General features: G+C 36.7%; 1 protein-coding gene across 1 annotated transcript; it reads left to right on the top strand.

Annotated features, from left to right (window-relative positions):
* The first annotated feature begins 2227 nt into the window (after positions 1-2227).
* LOC139976124 (uncharacterized) lies at positions 2228-5599 on the top strand. The gene is made up of 3 exons (XM_071984561.1): positions 2228-3565; positions 4073-4184; positions 5060-5599. Exons 1-3 carry the CDS (start codon positions 3300-3302, stop codon positions 5342-5344), a joined length of 663 nt encoding a protein of 220 aa, XP_071840662.1. The 5' UTR covers positions 2228-3299; the 3' UTR covers positions 5345-5599.
* The last annotated feature ends 9293 nt before the right edge of the window (positions 5600-14892 follow it).

Here is a 14892-nt window from a genome sequence, read left to right as displayed (position 1 = left end):
CCACATTCGCACCAAACTTGGTTACCAACGAGGTAAATTTCTTGAATTTTAAACAGTGTGCACCAGGCTTGGGGCGATTACATCTGAATGTAATCGATTACGATTACGATTACTTGAGAATGTATGATTACGATTGCGATTACGATTACAGCCTAAAGTTGGAGTAATCGATTACGATTACGATTACATTGTAATGTAATCGTGATTACAATCATGATTACATTGTGGTTACTTGCACAATCCTCTGCAAATCTGTTTAATATAACTCTCTGCCGGGAAATTGGGCAATGAAATAGGGCAAAGGAAGGGCATTTACAGTATATATGGACAAAATTGTGGAAGTATATCTACAATTCCTACCAGGCATTACACATTTATGCCTTAACACGTTTAAGATGTGTAACCCATAAGTCCAGTACAAAATACAATTTAAACAGACAAAGAGTAAACAGACAAATACTAAAGTAAAACAAATGAAGATTTTCATGCAACACTATATTTTGTAAACTAATAATTTCTGCATAGCAGCAACACTAAAAACTCTTTTACATTACAGTATAACACCAAAATAAAACTAAACAGCTTTGAAATGGGGCATTCCACAGTACATGGGACATGGAAGGCCAAAGTAAAAGTAAATTATTTTCATCAAAAAGTGGTCAACTCTGGTAAAGCAAATTCTGATCCACCAAAATACTTAATTTGCAGTGATTTTTTCAGCAACAAGGTTAATTACATAAATTAAAGAGGTGTAAATGGTGCAAAGTTGGATGGGTTATTGGACAATGGAATGTAGGCAAATTTCTGAATAACTTTTTTCCCCACAACATGAGATGAGTACAATTAACGTTTTACTAATGAACATTGAAATGTCTATTGTGCCAGAGAATTCTAGAAGCAGGAACACTTCTTTGGTCACACTAAAAGCCAATAGTAAGAATTAGTTTTAATCATTTCTACTAATTTTGCCCTTCTCATTCAAATTTCACTGTAATCATAAATGTAATACGATTACGATTACTTTGCCCTTGTAATCGATTACGATTACGATTACTTGGTAATTTTCACAAAAGTAATCGATTACGATTACGATTACTTCAAAAAATGTAATCGATTGTAATCGATAACGATTACTGATTACGATTACCCCAAGCCTGGTGTGCACCGATTAAAACAAGTAACCTAGCTCTTTCATGATACAGTAGGATATGCTCAACAAAAGGGAATCGCATTTCTTTCAAAGTATTTGATAAATTCTGTATTTTCGTGGTAGACTTCGTCACGTCGGGTTCGCTGATGCGGTGGAGATGGTTAGGCTTGCAGGAGCGTACAGCATCTGTAGTATCTTAGCCCGTATACTAACCCCCTATGTTATTTGTTAGGATATATGCGACACAATGAAACGTATACTGTAGCTAGCTTACTACGATGAGAGTACATTATAATACAATTACAAACGTTAGGCTAATCAATCTATTCCTAAAATAAAGCAGGCCTAAGTGTAGCCTTTAATATCACTTAAATATCACGTTAGAGTAAACACATACTCCCTCTTAATTTTGGTGTTATATGGTTAGACTTTTGTGAACAAAAGGTAGTTGTGCATATATAACTAGGTCAAGGCTAGTACTGTAATGAAAATGTACAAAGAAAGCAGGTCCTCCTGTTTTCAAAATTTAGAAAATGTGGATGGAGGCTTAAAAGTAAATAAGGCTTATGATTACAACTTTGGGGTTCCTTGCTGCTGAAAGCAAAAGGAAACTATGCTTCCAGATTTGTGGGTGTTTGGATAAATGTATATGTACCCTTGTGACGCCTAGCTAAGGGTCAGGATTACTCAACTAGGGAATGCCTGATGTTCATCACATTCACTATGTACATGCATTATGTTTAGTGAGTGCAAGAACATTATTGTTTTGGTAGTTATATCATGAATATTAATGAGGTCACTGGGTCAAACCTGAAAACTATACATTTTATTAGCCTACTCGAAAACCACAGGTCCCATTCTAGTGAAAGTTGGTATCGTGTAGTTAAGTAAACATGTTAGTGTGATGATGTCTGTTAAATTTGATATATTAGCATATTAATTAATGAGGGGGTGTGGCTTCAAATAATTTTGTAACAATAAGCAATAACTTGATAGGGGAATGCTGATGTTTATCATAGAATTGACTTTCTGCTGGTATTTCTTTCATGAGGTGTCAGTTTGCCAAGGTATATTTCAAAATTTGGTGTTTTATTTTGTTTCCCAAAACAGGTGTTGAAGCTCAAACTACCACCATTTTAAGTGTTATCAACATTACCCACCACCATGAAAATTCTTGTTGAGTATGGTCATTCTAGGAAAGTAATTGAACTAGAAAATGAAGATACACTGTTCACTGAGTCATTATACAATACTCTCTGCATAATGATGAGTGTTCCATTTTCATCAGAAGAAACATTTTTCCAGTACTTTGATGAGGATTTTAAGTCATGGGTTGACCTTGAGCTTGGAACCAAAATTTTAGACAAGAGCAAGATTAAACTTAGCACTCTTCAACCTTTAGAGCCCTTGATAGGAACTGACAAACTCAAATTTAATTGTTCTGCAACTAGTGCATCTAGTTCTTGTGTGTCTGATGATGAGAGTGATAAAGCTTCCATTGAGCTTACAGTTGGATCACTTGATTTTGGAATAGATATGACTCCACCAGAACTTTGTGCAGGTGTGATTGAAGATGTTCCAAATACCAAACAAGAGACCACTGAAGAATCAAACAAAATGATTAGTGTAACTGAAAAAGTTGGCAGTTCTGATGATAATAGTTGGGACATTCAGTTACTTTGTATCAAGTTTAGCATGACTTTGCAGAACAAGCTTGAAAATGAAGAACAACTACAGTGGGCCCAAAAACATGAACTACTCAATCATCTTGGAGACTTTCTGTACCAAAAAAAACAAGTACCCAGATATGCACATGAAAAGGAGAATAGGTAAACAGCTAATAACAAAATATCCTTACTTAAGGGAGCGCATTGGCTCAGGTTATGATGCTTGGACTGCGGCCCTTAACAATAAATTGAAATCACTGAGGATGAAAGATTCAAGTCTCTCATTAAAATATGCGCCTCTTAAAAGAAAAGAGAGCATTCTACAAAAGGATGTTTTCAAGAGGCCCTGCAAAGGGAAATTAAATTTCCTGCCAGTGATACCATCCACTGAAGATGATACCTCTCTGAAAAGACATAAAGAAACCATGAAAAAGGAGATGTCTAAGAAAGGGGCCAAAAACTTGATTTTGATCTAGAAACTTATGGATAAAACATATCCACAACGAAGGGCATATTTAACCAATAAACCACTTGTTAAAGACTTACTCCAAGAGTATCCTGCTCTTCTGCTAACAGAAGAAATTAGCAATGAGATGACTCGTTTGGTGAACATTGATTGTACCAAGAAAGTATCAAAGTTTCCTAGATTGGCCAAAAGTATCACCTTACTGGGAAGATGCTACCTCAAGAGTGTCAAGAGTGGTCCTAAACATGACAAGATCAAAGAAATTCTACACAGGTGTGACAGGTAAGTCTTCAACTTGAATTTCAGTCAGTTTAATCTCTACCAGTGTTGTAGACCTAACAGGAGGCTTGGGTGTTAAGCCTTACGCCCCTTCAAAAGCTTTACGCTCCCAACGATCCCCACTCCAGTGTGGACAGACTATACCCGCCACAGAAACCGTTCAAAGGTAAATAAATAGGAATGCGTAATAGAGTGTTCTTTTGCGTTCATTTTTATCTTCTAAATCACAAACAGATCTAGTACCTTTCAAAAAACCTATCATCCCTTACATGAAATATTAGTCCCCTAAGGGTGCAAAAATGTCCTTTTTTGTTGCGATTGAGGAAATCCAAAACGTTACAAAGGCAAAGACCACATTTTTTTATTTCGTGGGCCTACCTGCTGCTATGTTCATTGCATCTACTTATGACATTTTTTACCCTTCTTAAAATCATGAATCGTGTATCAAACGTAAAACTATGCATGATGCAAACTATCATATTGTGTTCTTCACCATTGTTATTATTCCAGGAATATTAGAAGCTCTGAGGAAGACAGAACAGAGGAACAGAATAAAGCAGGATTACAGTTGCTACCACTGCTGCTACGAGAAAATGAAGAAGACTTTGTTTCCTACACAAATGTAAGATCAAAGTTGGAAAAAAATATTTGTGATCATGGCATGTTTGGTATCACCTGTTTTCATGTTCTGAGTAAAATAGCATATCTTATGCAGGTGTAGATTCAAGGTAGGATTAACCATCTGAAGCCCCTTCCACCTTCACATGCTGATGAAAATCCTTAAATTTCATTATCCTGATTATGATTATGAGTCAGTATCCAGGAAATTGCATGTAACATGGGCTTCTTTACTTTCAAAATTCTGGCAGAAGACTCACAGGACATAGATAACAGGCAAGTCTTCGGTGCTCTTTTGGCCACCCACCACTTTCTACAGAACCTGCCTCTGACGTGTGTCATGTCAAGTGTCATGTCATGCTTGTAGTTATACAGTGAAATTAAGTATAATGCATTAATGGATTCAGAATTGAATTTACAGTCTCTCATCATATTCCTTACAGTGAGATGAGTTAGCAGGTAATATTTCAGAGATTTATGTTTTGCAACTGTAGCCAATGTGTTGCTCCTGTTGTTATCAAAGATTACAATATACTTATTGCATCCATTGTAGTCAACTCCTCAAGGACTTAAAGCGCTTGTGTGTAAAACATAACCTTTCTTGTGTATTCTTTATTTATAGTCTTCCAGCATGACAACAAGAACTACATACCATTTTATGATTAAATTTAGTTGCTTGTATATCCTCTTACTATGGGTAAAACGTACCATAGAAGCACCAAGTCATATAGGGATGCCCACATATAGGGTATGGGAAGGACAATTGTCCACGCATGGACCAAATGTAATGCACTGCAAAGAGAAAGATATGTCTTATCCTGTCATTATAAACCCGTTGCATTATGACATTTTGTATGTATTGTTTTTTACTCATTTCAGACTTCAAACGAATTTCAAAAGATTGCAGAGTCAGTGTCAACCCCAAAAACTATAATCAGTGAAAGTACATGTGCCATTGCTGCTGAGTCCCAAGTGGTCAAGGAAGGTGATTCTGTGGACAGTCTCATTCATCTCATCAGTATGTTTTATTGTGTCAATATTGAATACCCGAGATCATGTAACTGTACATTTACATATGTACAAAAGGAGATATTTGAAATCACTGACAATAAAAAGGTACCAGCTAAGTTGGTAACCTTTGTAACAAAAGTCGCTAGCCAATAGATGATTAACCCCAAGCGGTCTCACATGGACATGCAACATTAAGCGAATCCGGCACAGCTACTATACGATAGCAGGAAAGAAAATTAGCATGTAAAAGCGACTATACGAAAGCTTGGAAGCACAATCTAACCGCATGTTGTTTTAAAGATTTGGAATTCTTTGCTAGGCCTGGTGTAGATTCAGCATCGTTCATTAGGTTGGGAGTTACTGATAAAAAAGTAATGCATTGAAAATGAAATTTTAAAACATTTTTTGAGGGGGGAGAGGGTAGCAATTTTGTATTTTGTTGAAAATATATTTCTCCATGGGAAAAGCCCTTTAATTGCAAAGTTATCATATAATAATTTAATTATAATAGTTGATGAGAAAACAAGAATTTACTGCACTGTGGTTTAATAAACCTTTTAGGTAGGGTGACATGATCAACATCTATTCTTTTAAATCTGGGGCAGGGGTTTCACTCTTGGATCACTAGGAATATCGTTCGACTGACGGTACACATGGGATGCTATGTGGTGTTGAGATTAATTATTTCAAATAATGGTAACATATAATATTTGTATATATTTAAATTGTAATTGATTGTTCTTGCTTCATTTGAAACTTTGTTATATACACCTATTTTGTCTATGGGGAGAAGGTATACTCTTGGTTAAACTAGGAAAATTGTTGCGAGTAGACAGGTGGTATTTAGAAGGTGTTCGGTGGTATTGTCATTCCCACCCTCCACCCTATATGGAGCTTTATCATTTTGTGTATTAATTTAAATAATGCTTAACACATAATCTTTGTGAATGTATTAATTGTAATTGATTGTTTGTTCTTGCTTCAAATGATACTGTTTGTATACATGTAGTCTTGGGTGAATAAGAAAAAAATTGTTGGTTAGGCATGACGTGCTATAGTAGGTGTTAAGATGTGAGATTTGGTTGTGATAAGGTGACCTGAGATGAATCAATGTTATAATCAAGAAGCTCTTTTAAAATTCTTGATTGTACGGTCACCGCATCCTACACCTCATTTTAAGGGATTTTTCATGTTGTATTTTTATTTTAAATAATACTAGACATGAATGTTTGTATATTATTAAATTGAAATTGATTTATCTCTTCTTATCTTTATAATTTGTAGTTGATTATTTTTAACTTGTTTGAATTCGTTTTGTTCTTTATGGGTGAGAGGTGTAATGCTAACAGTCCCTTTATTCTGACACTGCCAAGGCATGAAATGATGTCATTGGAACGATTTTACTCAGTCATGTAAATAAGATGGGTGTTAGAGCTAAAGGTGGTCGGAGTTAAAATAAGGAGAAAAGTATTGGAGACCAATTTTGTCAGTTTCAAACTCACTCTCAAAGTTTCACTTGTAAAAGCAGCCCATCCTTCACCACATATAGGTGCTTGTTTCATGTGTTGTTATCTTTAGTGATACATATACAATACTTAACTGTACATTTTTAAATTTTCATTAATTATCTTTGCATGGTATTATTTATTGGGTTTTAATAAATATTTCTTACTTTAAAATCAAGTTTGTATCATTTTCAGTCTCACAGCTCTTACTTTTCATTGTTATTATTCTGTACATCAATCTTAAAAGGCAGATAATTCCATCTATACATATACATAATGTTCCAAGCAAATATATGTACTGTGTCAATAGTATTCTGAACAGATAATTGAAAGATAATCTCTAAATTCTAAATTAGGAAGACTAAAACTGAATCCGTTGAAGGTAACTCCAAAAGTGGTAATATTTCAGGAAACACTTGCGTTTTTAAGGAGAAAACATCGTTTTCGGTTGCAGCAACTCAATAATGATGAAACACGCAAAACAGGATGAACGTTTGACCAAGATACGGTTAACATCTTATGGATTAATCTGAGGAAACCCGACTTTTGGTTGCAGCAACTTTAAACCATTTTCAAGGAAACGTTTACGATTTTTTTTTACAGTGTATACATTTTAACTATAACATACAGCGTTGTTTGTCTAACGAAAAGTAAGAGCGACGACCTTAGCTATGACGCAAACAAAATATATATGCGCTTTGCACGGATATATGTATACAATGTGTATACTTTGTATTTATATCTATATCTGTAAACTATAACATACAGCTTTGTCTATCCAACAAAAAGTAAGCGCAATTACCCTATCTATGACGCAACCAAAGTATCTATATGCGTTTTTGTATAACGCTTTAATGCACGGATGTAAGTATATACACTGTTTACGTGCATTAATATGTATACATTAAAACTATAAGACACAGAGCGTTGTCTCCTTCAACGAAAAGTAAGCGCAACGACCTTAGCTATTACGCAACGTCAATATCTTTACGCTTTGCACGGATATATGTATATAATGTGTACTTTGTATTTATATCTATACATTTAAACTATAACATACACAGCTTTGTCTATCCAACGAAAAGTAAGCGTATCTACCTTATTTATGACGCTATCAAAGTATCTAGGCGCTTTGGTATAACGCTTAAATGCCCGGATGTATGTATACACTGTTTGCCATGCATTTCTATCTATACATTTAAACTATATCATACAGCGTTGTTTGTTCAACAAAAAGTAAGCGCAACTACCCTATCTATGACGCAACCAAAGTATCTATGCGCTTTTGTATAACGCTTTAATGCACGGATGTAAGTTTATACACTGTTTACGTGCATTAATATGTATACATTAAAACTATTAGACACAGAGCGTTGTCTGTTCAACGAAAAGTAAGCGCAACGACCTTAGCTATTACCCAACGTCAATATCTTTACGCTTTGCACTGATATATGTATATAATGTGTACTTTGTATTTATATCTATACATTTAAACTATAACATACAGCTTTGTCTATCCAACGAAAGTAAGCGCAACTACCCTATCTATGACGTAACATGATACCATGGTTACGTACATATAGGTCACCCAATTTACCGAGCTACGTTATACCTTTCATGCTTATACCTGATTTTTGTCATGTCACGCCTATTTCAATGACACAACATCTTTTGTTAAACAGAGAAAACCAGAGTTCTGGATGAAAGACAATAATATTTTGTTCTATGTTCAATTATTTCAAATCCACACTCTATGAGAGGCGACTCAAATACCTCTTTTCAAATAAATAGGAGGAAACTTAATTTGTATTCCGTTCGTTTATTTCTTTGTTATAGAGATCTTAGATACAATTTTCATGGTTTAGTAACGTATCGGCAAATGAAATGAGAAGGAGAGGCGGCGGTGAAGGGAGAGTAGCTATGACTTTGAAAGGGATGCTATTGCCTCCTATAACGTATGCTTTATAGAGATTTTAGCTGCTGATAGAGTCGACCATGTTAGTGTTGACAAAATGTTTTGCACATATAAAAGCTATCAAACATTCAAACCCCGTCCTCGTCACCGTCCCTTCCTCATTACCATTCATTCTTTCAAAATTCAACAATTGTTAACAACGTGATCAAGTTGGCTGACAATAGATAATTTTTGATATTTATAAAGATGATTTTAATATTTTGTATTACACTAAATACACACTTCTGTATATACATTTGTGTGGGGAATGTGATGCACACCCGACGATGATCACACAGTCCCGATAAAAGTGGAGCGGATCAGTCGTTCGGTAGTTTGTTTTCGTGCCCAAGTATTTTCCTGGGCGACTAGTTTTAAAAAGTATATGTGTGGGACACAGTCATTGGGGGCGGGGGGGGGGGCTTTACACGCAGTTCAGAGGATCGATAAACACATCAAGTCACTGCGGACTTAACAAAGTCTTGTAGTTGACGAGTTACCGATCTCCGTGTTTCCCAAATCTACTGGCATAAACTCAAAACCCTATGAATCCTGTTTCAGGTTTCGAATTACTGGGCTATTTCCAGCCATTCAGATCCCTAAATAAGATTAGTCACATGTACTTAACGTGTTTGACTTAATAAGTATTGTCCCTTCCTAATTCAAAAAGGTCTTAAAATATGAATACGTATTGTTTGTCGAAATATCAGGCTTAATCCCAGTTCACGATCGCATGCATAGAATATAGTTGTAAAGGGAGACAACTTACAGCAAGACCTCTCTTGCGAGCATAATCTTGAGCAACCTTTTGTGAATAAGAAGATTTCACGGAATACGTTTTTCTTTCACATGCTTGCTTCGAAGTCATCGATAGTATCGGGGCATAAGCCTATTGTATATTTACGTCTTGAAGGAAGCGACATTCTTACTGCTTGCTGCAACGTAGACAAAGACATTGAAGCGTGAGCTTCTTGTTAATAAAGATATTCAGATCCGTTGTTCTAAATTGGAGTAAGACAGGATGAATAGAGATTTTGGTTGAAGGCAGTGTTATTCACTGTTACCAAATGATTGTATCCAACCAATAATACCAATTTAAGCTCGCTAAAACTTAACCTGTCAAATGGCTCAGAGGGTACAGCAGTGGACTGGTAACCTGGTGAACTGAGTTCGTCTCCATCAATGGTTGGTTATACATGTTCAAAATTTCTTTTTCTCTTTCAGTAGTCGACGCTGAAGTCTTGATATATTAATTCAACCATATGATTTCTTAGCTGATGTGATGGCCGATGCTGTTAAGAGGGTGACGAAAGACTCATTCCTCGTCGGTCGTGTAAATCGTGGCTAGGGTTCAAGACAGGCCTCTGGCGATAATACCTCTGGCTGTGGCATGGTGCTTTTTTGTGGCCTAGGATCCCGTACCATGTCTCACTTGTTGTCGCAAAAGAACCCGGGAGGATTCTAACCCGGGAGGATTCTAACCCGGAACCCGGGAGGATACTAAATCCCTTCAACCCAGTGGTGCCAACTTAATTGCTGTTAGAGATTACCCAGCTTTCCCTTGGGAGACCATCTGGAAGCTGGCCTTTAGTAACATGCTAGGCAACAAATTAATGGATTTTCAATGGCGTCTAGCACATCACATTTTGTACACCGGTAAAAGGATAAAGGACTGGGGAATGGGTGACGGTATTTGTCCTTGCGAGCAGTGTAACGAAATTGAGACCATTTCTCACATTTTCTGGGAATGCCCAAAAGCCAAGACAGTTTTGATTTGGGTAGAGAAAATTTTTCACAGATTAGCTGGTGATAACAGCTCATTTAACATGAAACTGTATTTGTTTGGATTCCCTTGTGTCGACTTTCCACAGATAGTTTTCAACAGAATTTGGTTTATCTTTTGTATTACGAAATTTGCTATTTGGAAGTCAAGGTGCCTTCATATTTTTGAAGACCAAGCCCAAACTGGGACTGCTCTTCTCTCGATTATTGCAAAGGAAATTAAAACCCGAGTAGAAGCAGACTTCAGTCGTCTTACAAAACATCAGTTCAGTAAACTTTGGACGTCCGGAACGTCTTTTGTTAAAATTAAAAAAGACAAACTTCATATTAATCTCAAGACAAATGTCTCTTAAGGTTTTGTTTTTCATTTCTAAAGTCTTAATATATACTTCCTTTGTTCTGCATTAACTGTTTGGATTATTATTTTACTAAATTCTGTTTAGTACTTGTCAAAAAGTGCACTAAGTGCACTTGTTTTATCTGTACATTTTGATTTTGGTTGAATAAAGTGAAACTTTAAAAAAAAAAAAAAAAAAAAAAAAAAAGAACCCGGGAGGATGCGCAGAGTGTCGGTCAAATCGACCAGAAGCGTACTAGGTGGCGTGCGTGAATCCTTGCCTTTGGCCAGAGGTGGAGACACTCTCTGCGACCGGCATGTTTGCAGCCACCGTCCACTAAATACGTGGCCTGATGAGGCGCTATTCTCCTAAAAGTGAATTTACGGATGCCTTTAAGAGCCATATATTTATGTTATATTTAAAACACCCTGTTTCAAACTAGCGCCATCGAATTCCTTAAAAGCCGCTTTTTTTGTCACTTGTCACTCTGAAGGTGGAATCAATTTTGTTGTAATGGGTTATTTGTGGTTAGCCAAGCAAAATATTTAAACAGTCATGCGGTTCACAAGGGTTTGCATGAACTTAATTAAACTCATTGTTTGACATAAATGTGTTGGCAAAGATTTACACAACCTATATCACTGAAACAATAATGATATTCGTTGCAATGCCAGAGACAAACAAGCCAGCAAGACCATGAGATAACATTTTAATATACAAAGAATTCAATCTATATCACTTTTGCAGGAAAACCAAAGTAGACCAGTGTCAATATGTTCCCATTCTTAGCCACAGTGTTGTAGCAAATGATCATACCGGATAGTAGGTAGTTTCGGAAACTGAGTGATTCTTAAGAACTTTGTTTAAGATTCACAAAAAATACCCCGTATTGTGTTTTGATAAACCAGGATTTTTTTAAACTTTGCTATGCCGTGGACCGTTAAAAACCACTGCTCTCAGTCTTGCTAGGCTTGTATTCCTATAGCAAATTTACTTATTTTTTGTTCGTTTTGTGGAATGACCCTTTAAACAGTTGAGGTTCATTTGTTAACGTGACTGAACCTTTTTGTTTAGTACACAGCCCATCAGACTAGTTTCTCAGTTGCACTAGAACAAAACTTAATAGGAAAAATTAAGAATATATGGTCTGAAATGACATGTTTATAATTTTTTACAAATTTGTTAGGGACAAATGGTGTTGAATGCCATCCAAGGGTGCTCTGTTGCTAATATGAAGTTTAACGAACATATTTTGATTGACCTCAAATACAACGGATCGACATGAACTATAAAAACTGCAATGAGGGGCCGACGTCACCATCAAGTTAGCCTAAACGAATATTCCAGAAATTAAGTATATTTAACGATTAATATCTTGAAAAATACTGGAATAGCTACAGAAACAGTACTGGACTCAAATTTGTCTGTTCTCTTTGTATTATCACATATCAAGACTACAATTCTGCCATATTCATTATTTAACGGCGTACGAGGCGGGGGGGGGGGCAGGGGGCACACTGCCCCCCCAAATTTCCAGAGGACAAGAAACTCGGGCAGTAGTCCTGAAAAATGCGGGCAGCCTAAGAGGAGAAAATATATATATATCTTTTTTTTTCTCCTCTTAGGCTGCCCGAATTTTTCATGACTTTTGCCCGAATTTCTTGAAAAAAATATATATATATAAAAAAAAATTTCTCCTCTTAGGCTGCCCGAATTTTTCAGGACTTTTGCCCGAATTTCTTGTCCTCTGGAAATATATATATATATATATATATATATGTATATATATATATATATATGCAGTAGCTTGTCCGAATCTTTTTCAAATTTTTGCCTGACAATTCTATGATTTTCTTTATTTAGCATCATGGTGCCCGAATATTTCCGTGTAACAACACTGTAAGCGCAGTTCATCTGGGCTACCACGCTTTTTGCACGATCAATGTTTTTCTAACTAGTCAATTGTTTACCTGGACAAAGGGTGGCGGAACCGGGGGGCACAGGGGGCACGTGCCCCCCACTTTGCCTCAGGTTAAAAATGTGCCTTTTTTCTACATAAAAATTGAGGTGCCTCAAGTTAGCAAGAGGCCAGGGAACCAGAATGAACACTCGGGAAGGGCCGTTTCCGGCTATCTGAGGGGTTTGTAAAACCAAAAATTTTTTAGTTCGCTCCGCGCCAACCGATGGTGGCGCTCCGATCAGATAGTCGTGCATACAACTTTGCAAATCCTGGCTAAGCCCGTGACTTTTAATGAATTTCTGTGGGGCAAACTCAAAGCTATTTCGAATGGAAAAAATTGTTAAGATATTAACAAGAAAGAAAACTCTTATTCGGAAGATTTCTACATTAGCAACTAGCATGATTTCACCTCATTTTGTCTCAAAAGAAAACTTGTTCTTGGTTTCCCAATTTGAGCATTGGATATTGCAGTGCTAGTATGCATATTTTCCTTTAGGAGGGGGGGGGGGGCGTTGATGGAGTGATGTGTATACACAAATATGATAATGCAATAAGAGTTATAAAGGGTAACTCATTCACTGATTGTTTCTTATTACTACAAGGTCAAACAATGTTAAATATTGAAACAAAGCACACTATGTTTTTATCTTCTTTTTATGATCAATTAAGTGATTGACAATTGTATCGGACAAAAAGGGATTTTTCTTTGAAGAGGTTCTTTTCAACACATTCCAGGTAGAAAGCCATCATTTCAAAGCTAGCTCTTTTACGTGGTCATCGTTTGTGCAGCGTATCCGTTTCTCCAACGTACATCATTAAAAATCATAACAACAAACGAATTCACGTATGTTATTAAACTTTTCAACTCTCGGTTTGCCATTTATTTCTAAATGCAACAATTGTTATGTATTTTATTTTCTTTAACCAGACATCGTCGGTTATATCGTTGATTTGACGGCCCGGATACAAACAAGTCAACATTTTGCTATGTTGTTGCAGGTGCTTTTAAGTAATGCGCTAAGCGGAATCCAAAACCAAACCCTACACAGAGTAAGTAAACTATCAGCAAGGAATCAACCCAGTAAAATACAAAACTCTGCCCTACTGACAATGATCGGTCACCAGTAATCATGTCCGAAAAAGCCTTGTATTATGTAAGCTACAATGTGCAGATGACGATTCTGTGAGGACAGCTCGGTCAAACAGCTTTTACTAATATGATCTCCTGAATATTAGAAGGCCGAGACAAATCCACAGAAGACTCTGGTAACACAATGTTTCAATAATGCTAACAATAACATGATATGGAGTACTACGTTGTGGTTCCGAGTTCTGTAACATATTTGCAACCAAACGACGCACATGTAAGCCACCCCAAAAGCTGCAAAAAATAAAAATATGGCAAATTTTCATTTTCTACTGCTAAGAACAGTAGCCTTAGTAGATAGTTTGCTGGGCAAATAAACAACATCCGAATCCCCAGTGACGAAAATCTTATATAAAACCATTCTTTTAACAAGTTCTGTTTTACCAGACCAAATGAAGTAAAACATTACCCTCTCAAGTCTAGTTAATACGTTGCGATGGATGGCATAAGCCGTGCTCGGGTACCACGAAACAGGTGCCGCGAAACGGTTTACGACCATCACCATTCCAAGAAGAGACAACCAGCGCTCAGAAAAGCTATCAAGTCTGCGCTCAAACAAGCTTGCCATCCCTTTCCACGTGACATTACCAGGTGCGTCACAGCCAAACCATATAACATTGATTTGGATATCATGATCCGACCATGACGCACTGAAAGACAGAGTCTTGAATCGCCAGCTATCAAGACGAAGACCGTTTGTCCTCAGAGGATTTAACTTTGCCCAAGTAACTTTCTGAATCACCACCAGGTTCTCAGACAGGGCTTTGCAAGAGGGCCGACTTGATATACATGTAACATCATCTGCGTATTGAACTCATTGGACACTCTTACTACCCGGCAACACCAAAGGAACGAAACGAACATCTTCATGAATCATATGACATTGCCTCTCTAAATAAAACAAAGCAGTGGAGATAAAGGGCATCCTTGACGTTCCCCTTCTCCACAGAAAAAGAACTCAAACTTTTGGTGTATAAACTAGAAATCCAATGCAAACATTTGGGTTAAGTCCAAA

The sequence above is a fragment of the Apostichopus japonicus genome, chromosome 11, assembly GCF_037975245.1.
Source record: "Apostichopus japonicus isolate 1M-3 chromosome 11, ASM3797524v1, whole genome shotgun sequence".
Taxonomy (NCBI): domain Eukaryota; kingdom Metazoa; phylum Echinodermata; class Holothuroidea; order Aspidochirotida; family Stichopodidae; genus Apostichopus; species Apostichopus japonicus.
Note: the sequence above shows the minus strand (reverse complement) of the source record. Positions and strands in the feature narration are given on the sequence as shown.

Bases quoted from the DNA above. Each gene is read 5' to 3' on its own strand.
- LOC139976124 (XM_071984561.1), top strand. From the start codon at position 3,300: ATGGATAAAACATATCCACAACGAAGGGCATATTTAACCAATAAACCA. The intron at 3,566-4,072 runs GTAAGTCTTCAA...TTATTATTCCAG, and splicing joins ATTCTACACAGGTGTGACAG to GAATATTAGAAGCTCTGAGG. The intron at 4,185-5,059 runs GTAAGATCAAAG...TACTCATTTCAG, and splicing joins ACTTTGTTTCCTACACAAAT to ACTTCAAACGAATTTCAAAA.